Here is a 17,065-nt window from a genome sequence, read left to right on the forward strand (position 1 = left end):
GGGATCAGATTTACTTCCATTAACATTTTTAAACTGAAATCTTTTTCATTAAAACTTAAAATTTCATGATACATGTACCAACCAATCATTACAAATAAAATCGAAATGAGTTTATTTCAAGGTCAAGCCCCCCCCCCCCCCCCCCATGAAGGCTAGTATCTTTGATGAATTTGATAAATGAATATTGTGTTTAATTATTTATATTTCTTAAATCCGTAATATTAAACTTAATTTCCCAGTCAAAAAAAAAAATATTACAATTCTTATTAAATCTAAAAGCGATTGAGCAACATACTAAGTGCAAGTGCCATGATAAACAATGCCCTCATTGGTGAGATGGTAACTGCACTGCTGTAGTAGATTGTGCGGCCATTCAGCGGTTGGATGCGGCGGTAGTTGTCGACGATTTTGTGATTCATCTCGATCGCCGTACAGGGTGCGGAACGTGTCCAGCTGTTAGAAGAAAAAATACACGAATTAATCATTATCGAACTTTCAAGAATTAGTCTTTTCCAAATCAAATACTTACAAGCGCGTAGCCAGGATTTCATTTTAGGGGGGGGGGGCGGTAGTGACCACGCGAAGCGTGCGAATCACTTACAAAGCTCCCTAGGGGTGAGGGTGCAGGGAGGAGGGAGTTTCAAATTATAAGAGAAAGAAGACGATTCGTTGGACCGTTCTCGACTCTTAATCCTTATCTAAATTCAGTTTCTGTGGACGTTTCATTAGAGAAAGAAGACGATTCGCTGTACCGTCTCCGACTCTTAATCTTTGTTTGAATCAAGTTCCCCTGCCTCCGCGCGTAGCGCGGAATCTCTGAAGTTTTATTAGATTATTAAAGAAAGAAGACGATTCGTTGGCCATTCTCGACTCTTAATCCTTATCTAAATTCAGTTTCTTTTGACGTTTCATTAGAGAAAGAAGACGATTCGTTGTACCGTCCTCGACTCGTAATCCTTTTTTTGTATCAAGTTCCCCTTCTTCCGCGGAAGCTCTGAAGTTTGTTCGTTGTACCATTCTCGATCGACTCTTTATCCTTGTCTGAATCCAGTTCCCCCCCCCTTCCCTCCCGCGGAAGCTTTGACGTTTCATAAATTATTAGAGAAAGAAGATGATTTGTTGTACGTTCTCGACTCTTAATCCTTATCTAAATTTAGTTTCTGTGGACGTTTCATTAGAGAAAGAAGACGATTCGCTGAACCGTCTTCGACTTTTAATCTTTGTTTGAATCAAGTTCCCCTGCCTCCGCGCGAAGCGCGAAAGCTTTGAGGTTTCATCAAATTATAAGAGAAAGAAGACGATTCGTTGGACCGTTCTCGACTCTTAATCCTTATCTAAATTCAGTTTTTTTGACGTTTCATCAGAGAAAGAAGACGATTCGCTGTACCGTCTTCGACTCTTAATCTTTGTTTGAATCAAGTTTCCCTGCCTCCGCGTGTAGCGCGAAAGCTTTGAAGTTTTATTAGAAAAGAAGACGATTCGTTGTTCCGTCCTCGACTCGTAATCCTTTTTTTGTATCAAGTTCCCCTTCCTCCGCGGAAGCTGTAGCGCGGAAGCTCTGAAGTTTTATTTGATTATTAAAGCAAGAAGAAGGTTCGTTGTACCATTCTCGATTGACTCTTTATCCTTGTCTGAATTCAGTTCCCCCTCCTTCCCTCCCTCGGAAGCTTTGACGTTTCATAAATTATTAGAGAAAGAAGACGATTTGTTGTACCGTTCTCGACTCTTAATCCTTATCTGAATTCAGTCTTTTTTTTGTTTTTGTGTTTTGGCCGGCGTTTTTTTTTTGGGGGGGGGGGGCGACCGCCCCCACCACCCCCCTGGCTACGCGCCTGAATACTTACACATGTTAACATTGGAAGTCGTAGTTTGCATGATTTTTTTTGCATCGGAATGACAAACTTTCTTTATTTGTTCAGCCATGTGATGTTACGATCCTCTTGACATTAAGTTTTTACTATATTCTATTATACTTCTTCAAAGGAACTGATGTAGAACTCCTTGCTGAGATAGAAATCACTGAAGAAAATCTGAAAAAGAAGTTTGTAGACCTCGACCCATCCAAAGCAGCTGGTCAAAGGCCTAGTCCGCACAATTGGAGACTAGTAAACAAAAAGATCAAGACCCTGGAATAAATGGTAACATATGTTGCAGTGGATAACAGCCTGGCTCGACAGTCGCAAGCAGAAAGTTGGTATCCAGGGAGCCAAATAAAGCTGGAGACCTGTTACCAGCTCTGTAGTAAAAGTATCAGTCCTGCGACCACTGTGCTTCCTGATATACATGAATGACCTCGAAATTGGACTAACTGACAAATCAACAGTTAGCAAATTTGCTGATGACACCAAGCTAATCCAACCATTGCAAAAAGACAATGATAAAATATACATGTCAAACTCCAGCAACCACCTTGTGAGCAAGTACATGGCAGATGAGATACAATGCAGACAAATTAATGTGGAGTCATGCACTTTGGAACCCACAGCCCACACTATACACATAGGCCTATACGTTAGGCAACTCCAAGGTTAATGAAAGTACAGAAGAAAAAGATAAGTTCTAGTTCACAAGTCCCTGAAAGTTGCCTCCCAGTGTGCTGCATCAGCAAAATAGAGGACACTAGGAATAATAAACCGCAACTTTACATTCAAGAGTAAGGAAGTGATCTTAAGACTGTGTAAATCAATCATCATACACCACCTAGACTACGCCATGCACGCCCGGTGTTCCTAACTGGAAAAAGACAAAAAGAAGAAAAAGTTCAAGCAAGAGCCACAAAACTCATCCATAGTATATTCAACAACTACCATATGAAGAGAGAATAGCTTAAACGAACTACTTTAGAGAAAAGAAGAGAGAGAAGACCTACTGCAAACCTACAGTTTACTAACTACATGTATGATAGAACAGAGGCCATTCCATGAAGCTAACCAAACAAGAAGCCGCTTGACATCAGGACAAATTTCTATAGCCAGAGAGTTGTTGATAAAATGAACATGCTGCCACAAACTGCCATTGATGCTCCAACACTCTTCAGCTTCAAACGACAAATATCCAACCTGGGTTTTTAAATGAGTCCCATGGGACCTCCTTAACCCTGCCACACCATACTATCTGCGGGATCTTCATCACCACGATGGCGAGGTGGGACCTTCAAGGTATATTCAAGGTATATTCTTCTTCTTCTTCTTCTTCTTCTTCTTCTACTACTACTACTACTACTACTACTACTACTAATACTAATACTACTACTATTACTACTACTATTACTACTACTAATACTACTACTACTACTACTACTACTACTTCTACTTACTACTTCTACTTACTTTCTTCTTCTACTACTACCACTACTACTACTACCTTTACTAATACTTCTACTACTACTATACTACTACTTATACTGATAATACTACTACTATTACTACTACTACTACTACTACTACTACTACTACTACTACTGCTGCTCCTTCTTCTTCTACTTCTACTACTATTTACTATTATATTCCACACACTAAGAATCTTGTTCTACGATTGATCAAAAGTAAATCACGTGATGAAAGATAGTTCGCCCATCATTGATGGGAGAATAAAAGTTGTTACACTGTGTAGATAGTACTACTATCTTCAGTGAAAGTGCGTTGCACTCGGGGGCGGGCCCCGGGCCCCCTGGATCCGCCACTGACTACTACTACTTCTTCATCTTCACCTTCTTCTTCTTCTTCTTCTACTACTAATACTACTACTACTATACTCCTACTACTAAACTACTACTAAACAACTACTTTTACTACTACTACTACTTCTTCTGATACGACTACCACTACTACTGCTGATACTACTATATTTACTTCATCTACATTAAGGAGAATATTAATTAAAGAACAAGAACAATAAAGTGATGGAACTTGCAGTGGAGCTAGAGGCCTTAGGTCTGCCAAGGTAGTGCAGATAGGGAGTGCCTCTCCTGTAACGGTGTGTGGATACTCAAATGTAATACTCATCATTTTAGTAGGAGCATCAACCAAACATTTGAAACTAAGAGTATCATGCTATTTTATAGCTAAACTAATTAAAAAGGAAGTTAGAGATTGACATGATCCCGAGGTGTACAAAGTTGGTAAAAATAAGGATCGTTGGGTGCAATAGACAAAATGGTATCCATAGGGTTAGGGTTAGACGTTTTCGTCATCTTAGAACACCCCCCCCCCCCCCCCCCCCCCTCGAGACCCCATTCTCTCACTCACCTGAGCCTGGGAGATAGAGATCGTGTCTGTAAAGATGGTCCAGATGATGGCCTCGTTGCAATCGGGCAACGCCTTGGAACCATTGTAACGGTAGAACTTGGACAGGTCAGATGGCAAGACGTTGCGGATTGGGAAGGATGGGAGGTTGCCCTGGCCCAGGGAGGTGTTGCCCGAGGAGTAATTGGCGACCTGGCTGATGTGACTCAGGACGGAATCGAAAGCAGTGTTATGTTCGCCAACCTATAGAGGGAGAGAGGGAGAGAGATGGGTAGGGAGAGAGAAAAAGAAAGAGAGAGAGAGAGAGAGAGTTGGTTGGTTGGTTTTATGTACAATCATGAATATGCAATACAAACATCATAACGCATAAAGAAACACGGACTATTCTACAAAAGAAAATATTCAAATTAAAATGAAGATCGAGGGATCACCCGCTTCAGATTTACCGACAAAGTTGATCTGTTCTTCCTCGGGGTCCCACATTAACTACAATAAATTGATTAAATAATAATATAAACTAAAACCATGAAACAGAGTGCGTACATTTTAATGATTATCATCATAACAATATATTCACAGAATCCCAGAAACGTTAACTGGAGGCCCCGTGAGTAGGAGAATCGCAAAGAGTAGGGTGTAAACCAGGTGTTTAGTGAACCTGCATACGCAACTGGTAATCTACATACAGATGTTGGTTATAATTAAGCTGCATGGCCCATTGAAGATAAACAGAAGAATAAGAAGGAAAAAAGAACACAGGGCACTCTTACCTCAATCATCACAACCAGTATGGTGATTGCATCCCATTGCGAGCCGGCCAAAGCTGCGGAGATATTGGCGTATTTGGACTTGTCGTAGTGAATCATCTGCATCTAAATAAATGAATAATGGATTCATAATGATAATTGTTATACATGTATACCTCTTTTTAAAAATCTAGCCATCTGATCGGTCGAAATTGCAGTCGTGATTTTAGCCATTCCCATAAAGAGCGGAACATGCCAGTACTGGTCAATAGAACTCTTCATGAGTGATATTCTTGTAAGATTCCGGGTACCAGAAAAATATTTAAGTTTTGCTGCGATCCCCATTCATGAGTGACTATTCCCGCAAGATTTTGGCCATCAGGAAAATAGTTGCGATTCCCATCGGTTTACGTGTTAAAACTTAGTTTGTGCGGAGCGCGGCTACCATAATTTTTTTTTTTAATTTGGTCGCTACATTTGCACACAGCGCAGACAACCACCGATCTCGATTGTAGGCCTAGATCTACATGTAATGACGAGATGACGCCCCTTTGGAAATATGGAGATAAACCTGCTCTTTCATATGCCATCTAATTTTTTATTATCACCTTCAGGATCACAAGGAATAAAGGTTTGAATCTAGAATTGGAAATAAAAACAATGACAAATTTTGCATGATCTCGCAATGCACGTAGACTACAAAGGGGATCAGTGTTGCATCTTGCTATATCAACCCTCAGCACGCCTCGGGGTGATATCAGGATGCAACATCCCCTTGAGCCTATAAAACAACTATTCCTCTCATGGCAGTCATTATATCTATAATGTTATATCCTTTTTGATTGGTTAAGAGCTCGTCACATGACCAGAAATATTTCAACTATTTTAAAGATACTATGTCCCTTTTGCAGCCAACCTCAAATTCTGTAGAACTTTGCAGGAATTATGAATATGTCATGTATGTCCTATCTGTGAAATTTAAACGATAGCAGTGTCCTAATATTCAAATTATCCAAGGAAACCTGTTTACTTGCTAGACTTCACTGTCAGACACTACTGAGTGACTGACTGGGTTTTTTTCTTCTTGGATAATAACATACATAAAATGAGCTGTAAAGGATTTGTCTACATCAATAACCCACATCTTGTAATGGCCAAAATTAAACTGATTGAATCTTTGCGCAGCATAAAACATACGACAATGCGGTACAATGGTCTGAAAATCAAGACTATTACTTATGGGCTCTATATCTCCTACACTGTCGCTCATAAAGTTGGAATATTTTTGTTTTACCCCATTTATGGTATTATTTTTAAAATAATTTAAAATAATAGATCTAGATAATAGTATACATTCTCAGATTTAATTGAACAATAATTTGACAATGTGTGTTTTGCGTGACTGCTAAAGCATGTATATGCTACTATGATTATCAACTAGGGGACCTACGCCCTTAAGTCATAAATGACAGTAATGAGGATTAATGCCCCCACAAAAGGGCACTAATATAGCACATCGACACGGTTATGATCCTGGGGCCTCACAGTTACGAGCCCATTGCTTTGTCACTGAACCATAGCTGTACGCAGCGGGGGCTAGGATAGGGGGCAGTTTCCATAATTTAAAAAAAAAAAAAACAGAAAATGCAATAAATTTTCAATAACTAAATTGCATTTTACCCCGGTCCCCAACATCAAAAAATCCTCTGGACGGCCATGCATTATGGCTCAAGGCAAGTGAGATCTGGCAGTTTTGTCAAGATTGTCTGATGTTCAGTCTTGCATGCAGAGATTCAAATGAAAATGGTACCTAAATGTACTGGGAGGCTAACTCTATCAAGACATATCATGAAACCCATACCTCAAACAATACAACTTTTAAAAAGTGTGACATTTTTTCTGACTCACTCTGTAGACATATATCCATTTATCCAGTATGAAATGTTAGCCATGTGTTTTTCTTCTGCCAACTTTGGTCTATGAACAGATATGGTCTATTCCTGAAACAAGAACCTTTGGAAGATAATTCCTATAATAAATTTGTATAGGAATTCTTGTTATTTGGGGTATAAAGTTAAAGGCTAAAATTCCAATAAAACACGATTTCAAAATAATAACACTTCAAAGTGTCAGGTTATCAGCGACAATTTTTGTACAAAAGACATACAGATAACCTCGCGTAAGTCGATCTTCTCGGGACAGAGGGAAAACTCGACTTATCCACTATCCACGTAATCTATCCACTTAGTAACAGGACACAAAATTGTATATTTGGCCCTCTATTACCATTCTCACACAGCCAACACACATAAATTCAAACAAAAGTTCCTGCCTGATGAAGAACTCATATGGTCCAACACATAGGCGCCGGAAGTGGGGGGGGGGGGGGGCAGGGGGGGCAGTTGCCCCCCCAGTCAAAAAGTGGGGGGGGCAAAACGCATTTTTGCCCCCCCAAAACGCCCCCCCCCCCTCCAAAAAAAAAAAAAAAAAAAACAGTAAAGGCTTGTATTTTTAATCCAAAAGAACGTAACAATAATAAAAACCTGAATTAAATCACATATACAATTCCATTCGAAGAAACGGAAAGTTCACAGGAATTAAATTTCATAAACATTGCGCATGCCACCTATACGGTATTTATCAATGGAGGTCTCTATAATAGCGATACGCGCATATCGTGGACATATTGTGCGAGAATGGGAAAGCGTGCCCGTTTTTTTGTTATAGGGGTGAGAAGACATGAGCCCCTGAACGCTGGCGTACTGATGGGGGGGGGGGATGATGTATTTCTTATTCGAAACAATTGATTTACAAATGTTGATGTTGTGACATGATTTTCCGGCATTTTTTCTCCATTTCTTTTGTAAGTCATACCTTTTTATGCGTTTGTTGGAAAATAAGAAATTCCCAAATTACAGTCAGGCGAAATACGCTAATTTAGAAGCCTTTATGTCATGGTCTGCAAAGTGGCTGGGCTCGAGCCCCCCCCCCCCCCCTCCTTTTTGAAAAAGTATGTTAAAGAAAAAAAGAAAGAAAGACGGAGAAAAAAAATAAGTGACCTGCCAATGTCACAAATAAGGTATAAAAAATGCTCATCTGACCGTAATTAAATGCTTAAAACCCCAGAGCTTACGGGGGCTCCGCCCCCGGACGCCACCAAGGGACCTAAGGCGGGCCCCTGGATGCTCATCTGACCGTAATTAAATACCTAAAACCCCCTGGACCCCACCAAGGGCCCTAAGGCGGCCCCCTGGATGCTCATCTGACCTTAATTAAATACCTAAAACCTCTGAGCTTCCGGGGGCTCTGCCCCCTGGACCTCACCAAGGGCCCTAAGGCGTGCCCCTGGATGCTCATCTGACCGTAATTAAATACCTAAAACCCCTGAGCTTCCGGGGGCTCTGCCCCCTGGACCCCACCAAGGGCCCTAAGGCGGCCCCCTGGATGCTCATCTGACCTTAATTAAATACCTAAAACCTCTGAGCTTCCGGGGGCTCTGCCCCCTGGACCCCACCATGGGCCCTAAGGCGGGCCCCTGGATGCTCATCTGACCGTAATTAAATACCTAAAACCCCTGAGCTTCCGGGGGCTCTGCCCCCTGGACCCCACCAAGGGCCCTAAGGCGGCCCCCTGGATGCTCATCTGACCTTAATTAAATACCTAAAACCTCTGAGCTTCCGGGGGCTCTGCCCCCTGGACCCCACCAAGGGCCCTAAGGCGGGCCCCTGGATGCTCATCTGACTGTAATTAAATACCTAAAACCCCTGAGATTCCGGGGGCTCTGCCCCCTGAACCACACCAAGGGCCATAAGACGGCCCCTGGATGCTCATCTGACCGTAGTTAAATATCAAAACCTCTGAATTTCTGGGGGCTCTCCCCCCCCCCCCCCCTTGGAACACGTCAATTGCCTTACAGAGGGCCCCTGGATGCTCATCTAACCGTAAATAAATACCTAAAACCCCTGAGCTTCCGGGGGCTCAGCCCCTTGACCCCCTGCCGAGGCTCATTCCCTGGACCCCACGCCAATTTACGCTCTACCTGATCGATAATACTCCACTTTGAAAAACGTTCCGCGGGACCTGCATGTAACGTGTAAGACTGGTGGTGATGCAGGTTTTTCGTGTGCCCCCCCCCCCCTTCCGAACTTTTTTTCTCATTACGTCACTGCCCCTGGAATGTGAGCCCCCTGGAATGTTTGCCCCCCCAGTCCCAAACTGCTTCCGGCGCGCCTGGTCCAACATATTTTCATGCCACAAGACATTCGATTAAACGATTTGTGTTTCCGGGAGAGATGAGTAACACTGTGGATAACATAGTTGCATCCGGATTGTGGCTATTATGATCGACTACTTTATCTTCTTTTCCTTCATTTTGTTGTTCCATTCGTGATTCTCGTCATTTAGGGTAGTTACATTTTATTCAGATTTTACATCCTCTACTGCTCGTGCAGTAGTATCCATGTAGGTCATTGAATTAATTCAATAATGAAATGAATGACCATCTAAGACAGACAGAAATTAATAGACAGACATATAGACAGACAGAAGGAGAGGGAGAAGGGGACGGGAACGGAAAGAAGATAAGGTTCCCCTCCTACACCCCCAAAATCGCTCGCAGAGTTCCCTCCATGATGGCAGGGCCCCTTCCGTGGCTGGACCCACCCGTCGCCACTGTGTATAACGTATTTATCGATATGATTGATCAGTATTTAGATTCATTATCCATTTATGATCCATTTGAGTGGCAATTTATTAATTTATTTATCTAAATCAACACTAATAATAACACGTATCCGGATACCTACTACTGGACATCCACCCCCGGATAACCACCCCCAGTAAACTACCCCCAGGACAACTACCCCCCAGATAACTACCCCTTAGGACAACTATCCCCCGGGCAACTACGCCCGGACAACTACCCCTAGGATAGTTATCCGTAGGTAGTTGTCATAAAGAGGATGGTTGTCGTAGGAGTTAGTTGTCTTTTTAAACCTTTTTTTTTTAATTTTAAAGATTAGTATTTTATTTGTTTAAATGGGACATACATGCATACAATCATCTAATTATTCAAAAATTCTCACTCGTCTTCTGTCCTAGTTTTAAAATCCTGCTAACGTAAACATGCAAGTGTACCCCGGCCTCTTGTACGTGTATATACCATGCACTGCACCAGCTAAAAACCAGCGAGATTTGGGCGACGTTCCCGTTTTGAGTTTTTCGGGCGACGGTCGCTGTTTAAAGTTTTCGAGGTAAAGGCTCACCAAGCGCGGATCCAGGGGGGGGGGGGCCAAGCGGGCCTTGCCCCCCCCCCTCCCCCCCCCCCCGCAAAAAAAAAAAAAAAAAAAAAGGAGAGAGAGAGAAGGAAGAAGGGAAAGGGAAAGAGGAGAGAAAGGGAAAAAAAGAAGAGGAAGAAGAAAAGAAAAGAGGGAAGAAGTAGATCGGGGTGGGGGGGGGGGGCAAAAGGACTTGGCTCCCAGGCTGTTGCCCCCCCCCCCCGATCAAAAAATAAAAGAGAAGGAAGGAAAGGGAAAGAAAAAAGGAAAAGAGGAGATACAGGGAAGAAAGAAAGAGGAAGAAGAAAAAAAAGGGGGATAACGACACAACAAATCGTCTTCTTCCTCTAATGATTTAATGAAACGTAAGCTTCCGCTTAGCGCGGGAGGGGGGAAATGAAATTCAGACGAGGATTATTTTTTGGGAACGGTACAACAAATCGTCTTCTTTCTCTAATAATTTATTGAAATGTCAAAGCTTCCGCGTTTCGTGGAGGAGGGAGGGGGAAACTCGCCCCTCCCTGCACCCACCCATCCCCTAATTACGTCACTGCTGGTCACCATTACGAACCAATATTTGGCTCGCATAATTTCAAATTTTGCCCCCCCCCCCCCCCCCAAAGAAATCCTGGATCCGCGCCTGATGTATATACAACGGCAACAGTTTCAATATAAAATGTAAGTTCTTCTTACTTAAATCATTGGTCTGGAAACAATTATTTGCCCATTGTTGTGTATTGTATTACATTTTCACTGACAATGAATTCACATTGTAATGCAATTTTCAAGTTTCCCAGGCTTATTTAGGAGAACAGAAGATTGATATTGTTTAGTTGTACGATAACATCACTCAGTTTGATTCGATTTGATTGGAGATATATCTCATTAAAAACTCATTAAAGGCTATACAGTATCAATCAAACCTACACCATTAAACTTCAAGCTCACTCACACATGATTTATTGCGACACTTTCAAGGCTACTTATTATTTCAAGTTCATGTATATACAAAGGGCAACAGCTTCAATATTAAACGTAATTAAATCATTGGTCTGGAAAATGTAAATGCCCATTGTTGTATAGTATACATATTTTCCATAACGATGAATATACATTGTATAATGCAATTTTCAGGAAAACCATACTTGTCATTACTGTTATATTTGTTACATGATACATGATATGCAAATCGTTTCGCTTATCGATAAGATAAATCAATGTGAAGTACGTGTCAAATAATGAAATCATTACGTGCTATTTTTAACCGGACTAGACATTTGAAATGTATACACTATTGACAGCAAGCAAGTTTTTTAATTAAAGAATTCAGAAATTGAACAACATTGCACATTTTAGTCTACACGGCATGCTCTACACCCTTAGTTGGACTGTAAACAGTTTTCTTCTTAAGTCTCCCATATAAATATAAATTTAAAGGAGGTCAATAATCATTATGAAAACACCACTTTCGTAAGGTTGACACATCAATATGTATTGTGCACACAGTCATGTAACAATGTGATAATATTTTGTCTTGGGGGGGGGGGCGGGAGGAAGGCAATCCAAAAAGGGACTGATATGTGAACATAAATATTAATAGGTCGCTTCACAAAAGGGGCATACATAGTCCTTTTTTGTGGATAGTTTTTTTGAGCAAAACGCAAAATAGGTGGAGCCAACGTCCACACAGGTCACATCGCACCCATGGAGGTTTTGGCCCGAATTTACAAAGGAGGTTTGTCGACAAATCTAGGTTTATGTGCTTCATATGACGCGTTTCGATGCGTTTCAGACCAAGGTTTAGACAAGCCTTTGACTGAAACGCGTCATATAATTATGACGCACATAAACATAGGTTTGTCTACAAACCTCCTTTGTGAATTCGGGCCTTTGTGAATTCGGGCCTTTGCGTCTGTGTCCTTCCCTAGCTTTTTACACGACACATTTTTTGCCCATGTCTTTTGCGAGATGCCCCACATTCCGAGAATTTATTCTCTTGGACACAGCTAGAGCGTTCTGCAATTGAAAGCGAAATGTGCGAGTCAGGGGCGGCGATCCCGGGGAAGGACGGGGTACACGTCTTCCCTCAATTTTCTGAGGGGGATCGTCCCCCATGGATAATTTGAAAAAGTGCACACCAACAAAATGTATAGCAAATACTGACTAAAGACTGCAACACGCTTTAAGGCTCTGGTGGGCACAAGAGTACAGCGTTTAGACTAATAGAAATGCTAAAATCTTCTCGCTCGGTCGCTACGCTCCTTCGCATAATATCCTAAAAATATACAAGTAAATATTGTAGAAAATATGTATTCTGTTGGTATCACGCATGTACAGTTTACACTGTTTGTTAATAAGATTAAAAGTTATAGAAATAGATCAGTGTTCCAATAATGAATATTCAGCTTGCTCTTTTTTAAGAAGTCCCTTCCTGCTCAGTACTTTACCTAGTAAATATTTACAACCCTTCGGACTACACACTAGATATCGGCAAAGTAAAAGTGAAGCGTGAAAAAAGTATATTGCTTGTTTTTATGCTGTAGTTTTGCTAAAGAATGTAATTTTGTAACACAACAAAACTTCAAAAACCTGTGAGGGATTTACATATAAGACTTATCATACAGCTTTATGGGGGTAGTCCCTTCCGTCACCTCCGCCTCTTTCACTTGCGTACTGATGGGGGGGGGGGGGGGTTACTCCCAATACAATTTAAACATGGGTTATTTTTAATTTGATACCAGTGATTTACCAGTATTGCTAAAATGGCAGTATTTTTCCATGAGTCCCCGGGGGCTCTACCCCCTGGAACCCCCACCCCTCGGCAAACCTTAAGGAGGAGAGAAAGGGAAAGAAGAAAAAAAGAGAAGAGAGAAAAGGGGGGCACTGGCGTACTGATAGGGGGGGGGGCTTGGGGGAATTCAAATTCAAACAACGAATTGTCTTCTTTCTCTAATACTTTAATGAAACGTCATATATAGCTTCCGCGCTTTGCAGAGAAGGGAGGGGAAACACCCCCCTGCATTACGTCACTGCTGGTCACCATTACGTACCAATATTTTGCTCGCATAATTTCAAATTTGGGCCCCCCCCCCCCTAAGAAATCCTGGATCCGCACCTGAGGCTCACAACACTTTATTCATCACACATTTTGAAGGCACGAAAAAAGTTTGAAAAATTACGTAAACACGAGGTGACAGGGACATATACATCAAGACATATGTTAAAATGTTATCAATTTGGAATCCGTTGATATATTTACAAGTTTTAAAGGTACTGTAGTTAAAAACCAACTTTGTCAGCTGGGAAACACAAAGTGATGTCTCAACACAACATTGCAAACCATGGATTATTATGAGGTGAAAAGGTATGAATGGAATGATGTCGCTGAAACACGTGTATTAGACCAATTAAAACTGAGAAATAGAGGCCCAAAGAGGGAGAGAAAAAAAATGAATGCATTGAAAAATGAGAATTATCAGCCCAAAGTGGAAAAAGAAAAAAGATTTCATACCGATCGACCCATGTTTTTGCACCTATAGTGCAATACAACATCTTTGTTTTTCAGGCTGTATTAATGTATATAAACTTTAAAATCATGTTCGTGAGTATCTTAGCCATCGGTAAACACACACACACACACACACACACACACACTCACACAAGCACGAAACATTCCAAATTATTTTATATTTAATAATCGGTGTTATTTTTCATCGATAAATGCTCATATTGTATTTTCCGATTTTTGTTTGCCTTCAAAAGAATTATCTCACCAATTGGTCCTAAGGAATGTCGCAATAAATCTGTGAACGAGTTTATCTACACAATAGCATAATGTATTGTTTTTCTTTGTTCAGTTCACTTAAAGGTACTATGTTCCATTAGCAGACCAAACAAATGAAAAGTTTAAATTCCAACGGCATTTCAAAGACAATGCTAATTTAGAACTTCTCAAAACGAAAGGGCTTGAAAATTGCTTTTAGTGGGAAAATAACGACCATTAGTTGTCGAAACGACTTAAGTGATTTCAATCACCTAAGTAATAGTCTGATTTTCAGACCCTTTTATCGAATGGTCGTACGTTTTGTGCTGCACAAAGATTCAATCAGTTTAACTTTGGTCATTACAAGTATAGTACTTGCTACAGCTCTTTTTATGTTATTACCAAAGAAAAAAAGATGTCAGTCAGTCACTTAATAGTGTCTGACAGTGAAAGCTAGAAGGTAAACGGGTTTCCTTGCATAATTTTAATACTAGGACACTGCTAATGTTTAAATTCCACAGATAGGACATACATGACATATTCATAATTCCTGCAAAGTTCTACAGAAGTTGATGTTGGCTGTAAAAGGGATACAGTATCTTTAAAGGAGGAGAAACATCCTGTAACTTTAACATTTATCCAAAAAAAGAAGGGGAAAAGGGGTCACCCCCTCCCTCTGGTGACGCCCCTGCACATGACTTACCTCAGCGGGGTAGGAGGTTCCGTCAAATAGATGTTCTGAGCCTTGAGAGTTGATAGACCCCCAGTGGAAGTGAAACGAGGTAGCTGTGTAGGTAGTAGGGAGACCGCCCCCAGAGAGCTTGTATAAGTCCGTCACTTCATCATGAAGATCGACGTGTACTACATTGAGAGGAGAAGAGAGAAAACAATGGTTACATTTTCAAGGCTATTACACGTATAGCTTGTAGTCATTCATCGTAATATAGTCATTTTATAGTCATGCTGTTCATCATTATAAAAACATTTTATTCATCGTAATATAGTCATTTTATAGTCATGCTGTTCATCATTATAAAGACATCTTATTCATCGTAATATAGTCATTTTATTCATCAAAATAGAGTCATGTTGCATTATACTAAGTCATGTTATTCATCAGAATATAGTAATATGATTTTGTTATCCTTACCATTATGCCCGATGTTTACCAAATCCATGTTACTGTTTTCGTCGGTATAGCCATCGAGGACGAAGGGACCGAGATCAGTGGTGATGGCGATGCTGGAGATGATATCGATGGGCGACTGGGAGTTACCATTGCATTGGCTACCCGGGATGAGATTCCAGGTATCTTGGGTTTGGTATGACCAGCCTGCAAAGAACAACCACAGAAACAGTTCATAGTCGAGTTGTCATATTATCATCATTTATCTTCAGTTAACCATTCTGAATAAACAGCTCTTATTCGCATTGCTGTACCATTAATTGTTTTCAATGTTATCATACCTTTGAAAATTCGATAGTAGTAGCAGATGACAGTTAGTAGCAGTGAAGGTAATAATAATAATAATAATAATATACAAATTAACACTGTCTTGAGAGGTTCTGGTTCAAACTATGCGCAAAAGGTGACTCCAATAGTACTCATATATTTCTGGTCATATGACGAGCTCTCAACCAATCAAAAGCCAATACATTTTTGATGCAGGATATAATAATAATTTAAGTAGTAGTAGTAGCAGCAGCAGCAGTATAGTATATATTACATTTTTGATCAATGGAATCCTGTTCAGTGATTGGTCAACAGAGCACTACGTGACCCAACATAACATTGCTATGATGTAACCGTGACGTCATCCATGGTATAGTGCACTATAACATAGCACTATACCATGGATGACGTCATAGATATGCGATCGATCAAGATCAATGTGCTATCGGTCGCGGTCGCTTTATGTCCGCCTGCACTGCTCTCACCAGCCAGAGCACCTGCACTATATACAACTTCAGTGACAGTAAACATTATTATTAATATTTAATATATAAGGTTGGTTTGAATAATATAAAACAAATATATCATGCACTATTTCAAGCCACTAGTGAAATTATGGACTCCTCGGCGACAGTAATAGCACTATTTTCTTTGGGCTATGCCCCTCAGAAAATAGTGCTATTCCTGCCACCCCGATCCATAATTTCATGGTATAACTGGTATAAACAGAAATACATGTACAAGGCAGCAATATACTTAAAAGTAACACTTTCTGTGCATGAGTACAAAAGTCGAGAGGTTGTAAAATAAACAAATACATACATACATACAAACATATTAAAAAGAAAGAGGGGTATTCACAAAGAAAGGAAAGAAAATTCAACATCAAAACGTCATTTCTTAAAGTGAATAGGTAATTTGTTTCTTTTCTTGGCTAAATGATCTTCAATATCCTTCTGTTTCAATCTTCACAAAGGATTTAAAGGACACAAAATTAGGAAGATTGTCATTAAATTTACAACAGTGTATGTATGATATTTCAACAGTACAAATAAAAAATGAGATGAATCTTTAACCAAAAACTCCAAATAATTTTTCAAAATTAGAAAATATTGAAATTGGAATCTTTTGGCGAATCACTGTGAGGAGATTTTGCCATATTGGGACAACTTTGTTTCCTTTTTTTGGTCACATAGAGCATAATTGGGTGATTCCTTCCTTTTTATCTTATAAAGAAAATCATTCAACGCAATTGCCCTGTGGAAAATGTTAAAATAAAAACATCTGATTTTAGTATCAATAGAGCAGAAACAATTTGTAATATGGACCTTTTCCCAGTTAGTGTTAGAAGGTATTATATCCTGCATCAAAAATTTGTTGGCTTTTGATTGGTTGAGAGCTTGTCACATGACCAGAAATATTTGACCTATTTTTAGAAAGTACTATATGAGAGTACTATTTTGGTTTACTATTTGTGAGTTGAATCAATTTTATTTTTCAAATCTTAATTTAATGAAAATATTTAAAATCTTTTTAGATAAAAATTGACATTTTTTTTGTTCTAACATTTTTTTTCCCAATTT

The 17,065-nt window shown here is 40.1% G+C and overlaps 1 protein-coding gene across 1 annotated transcript; it reads right to left on the reverse strand.

Moving 5' to 3' along the window:
* Window positions 1–294: 294 nt before the first annotated feature.
* On the reverse strand, window positions 295–15,207 carry LOC585798 (carbonic anhydrase 1-like). Its single transcript, XM_030974503.1, has 6 exons — window positions 15,180–15,207; window positions 14,733–14,890; window positions 5,015–5,116; window positions 4,248–4,487; window positions 1,974–2,102; window positions 295–453 (listed from the first exon to the last, which is right to left on the reverse strand). The coding sequence occupies exons 1-6, from the start codon at window positions 15,205–15,207 to the stop codon at window positions 295–297; spliced, it is 816 nt and encodes a 271-aa protein (XP_030830363.1).
* Between the last annotated feature and the right edge of the window lie 1,858 nt (window positions 15,208–17,065).

This window comes from Strongylocentrotus purpuratus, unplaced genomic scaffold, assembly GCF_000002235.5.
Source record: "Strongylocentrotus purpuratus isolate Spur 01 unplaced genomic scaffold, Spur_5.0 spur5_scaffold_7, whole genome shotgun sequence".
NCBI lineage: Eukaryota > Metazoa > Echinodermata > Echinoidea > Camarodonta > Strongylocentrotidae > Strongylocentrotus > Strongylocentrotus purpuratus.

What these genes read in the sequence shown, in the direction of transcription:
- LOC585798 (XM_030974503.1), bottom strand. Translation starts at nt 15,207, where the DNA reads ATGGATTTGGTAAACATCGGGCATAATG. An exon ending in GAACCTCCTACCCCGCTGAG is followed by an intron (nt 5,117 to 14,732) that starts GTAAGTCATGTG and finishes TCATTTATTTAG; the next exon opens with ATGCAGATGATTCACTACGA. An exon ending in TACTGGTTGTGATGATTGAG is followed by an intron (nt 4,488 to 5,014) that starts GTAAGAGTGCCC and finishes CTCCCTCTATAG; the next exon opens with GTTGGCGAACATAACACTGC.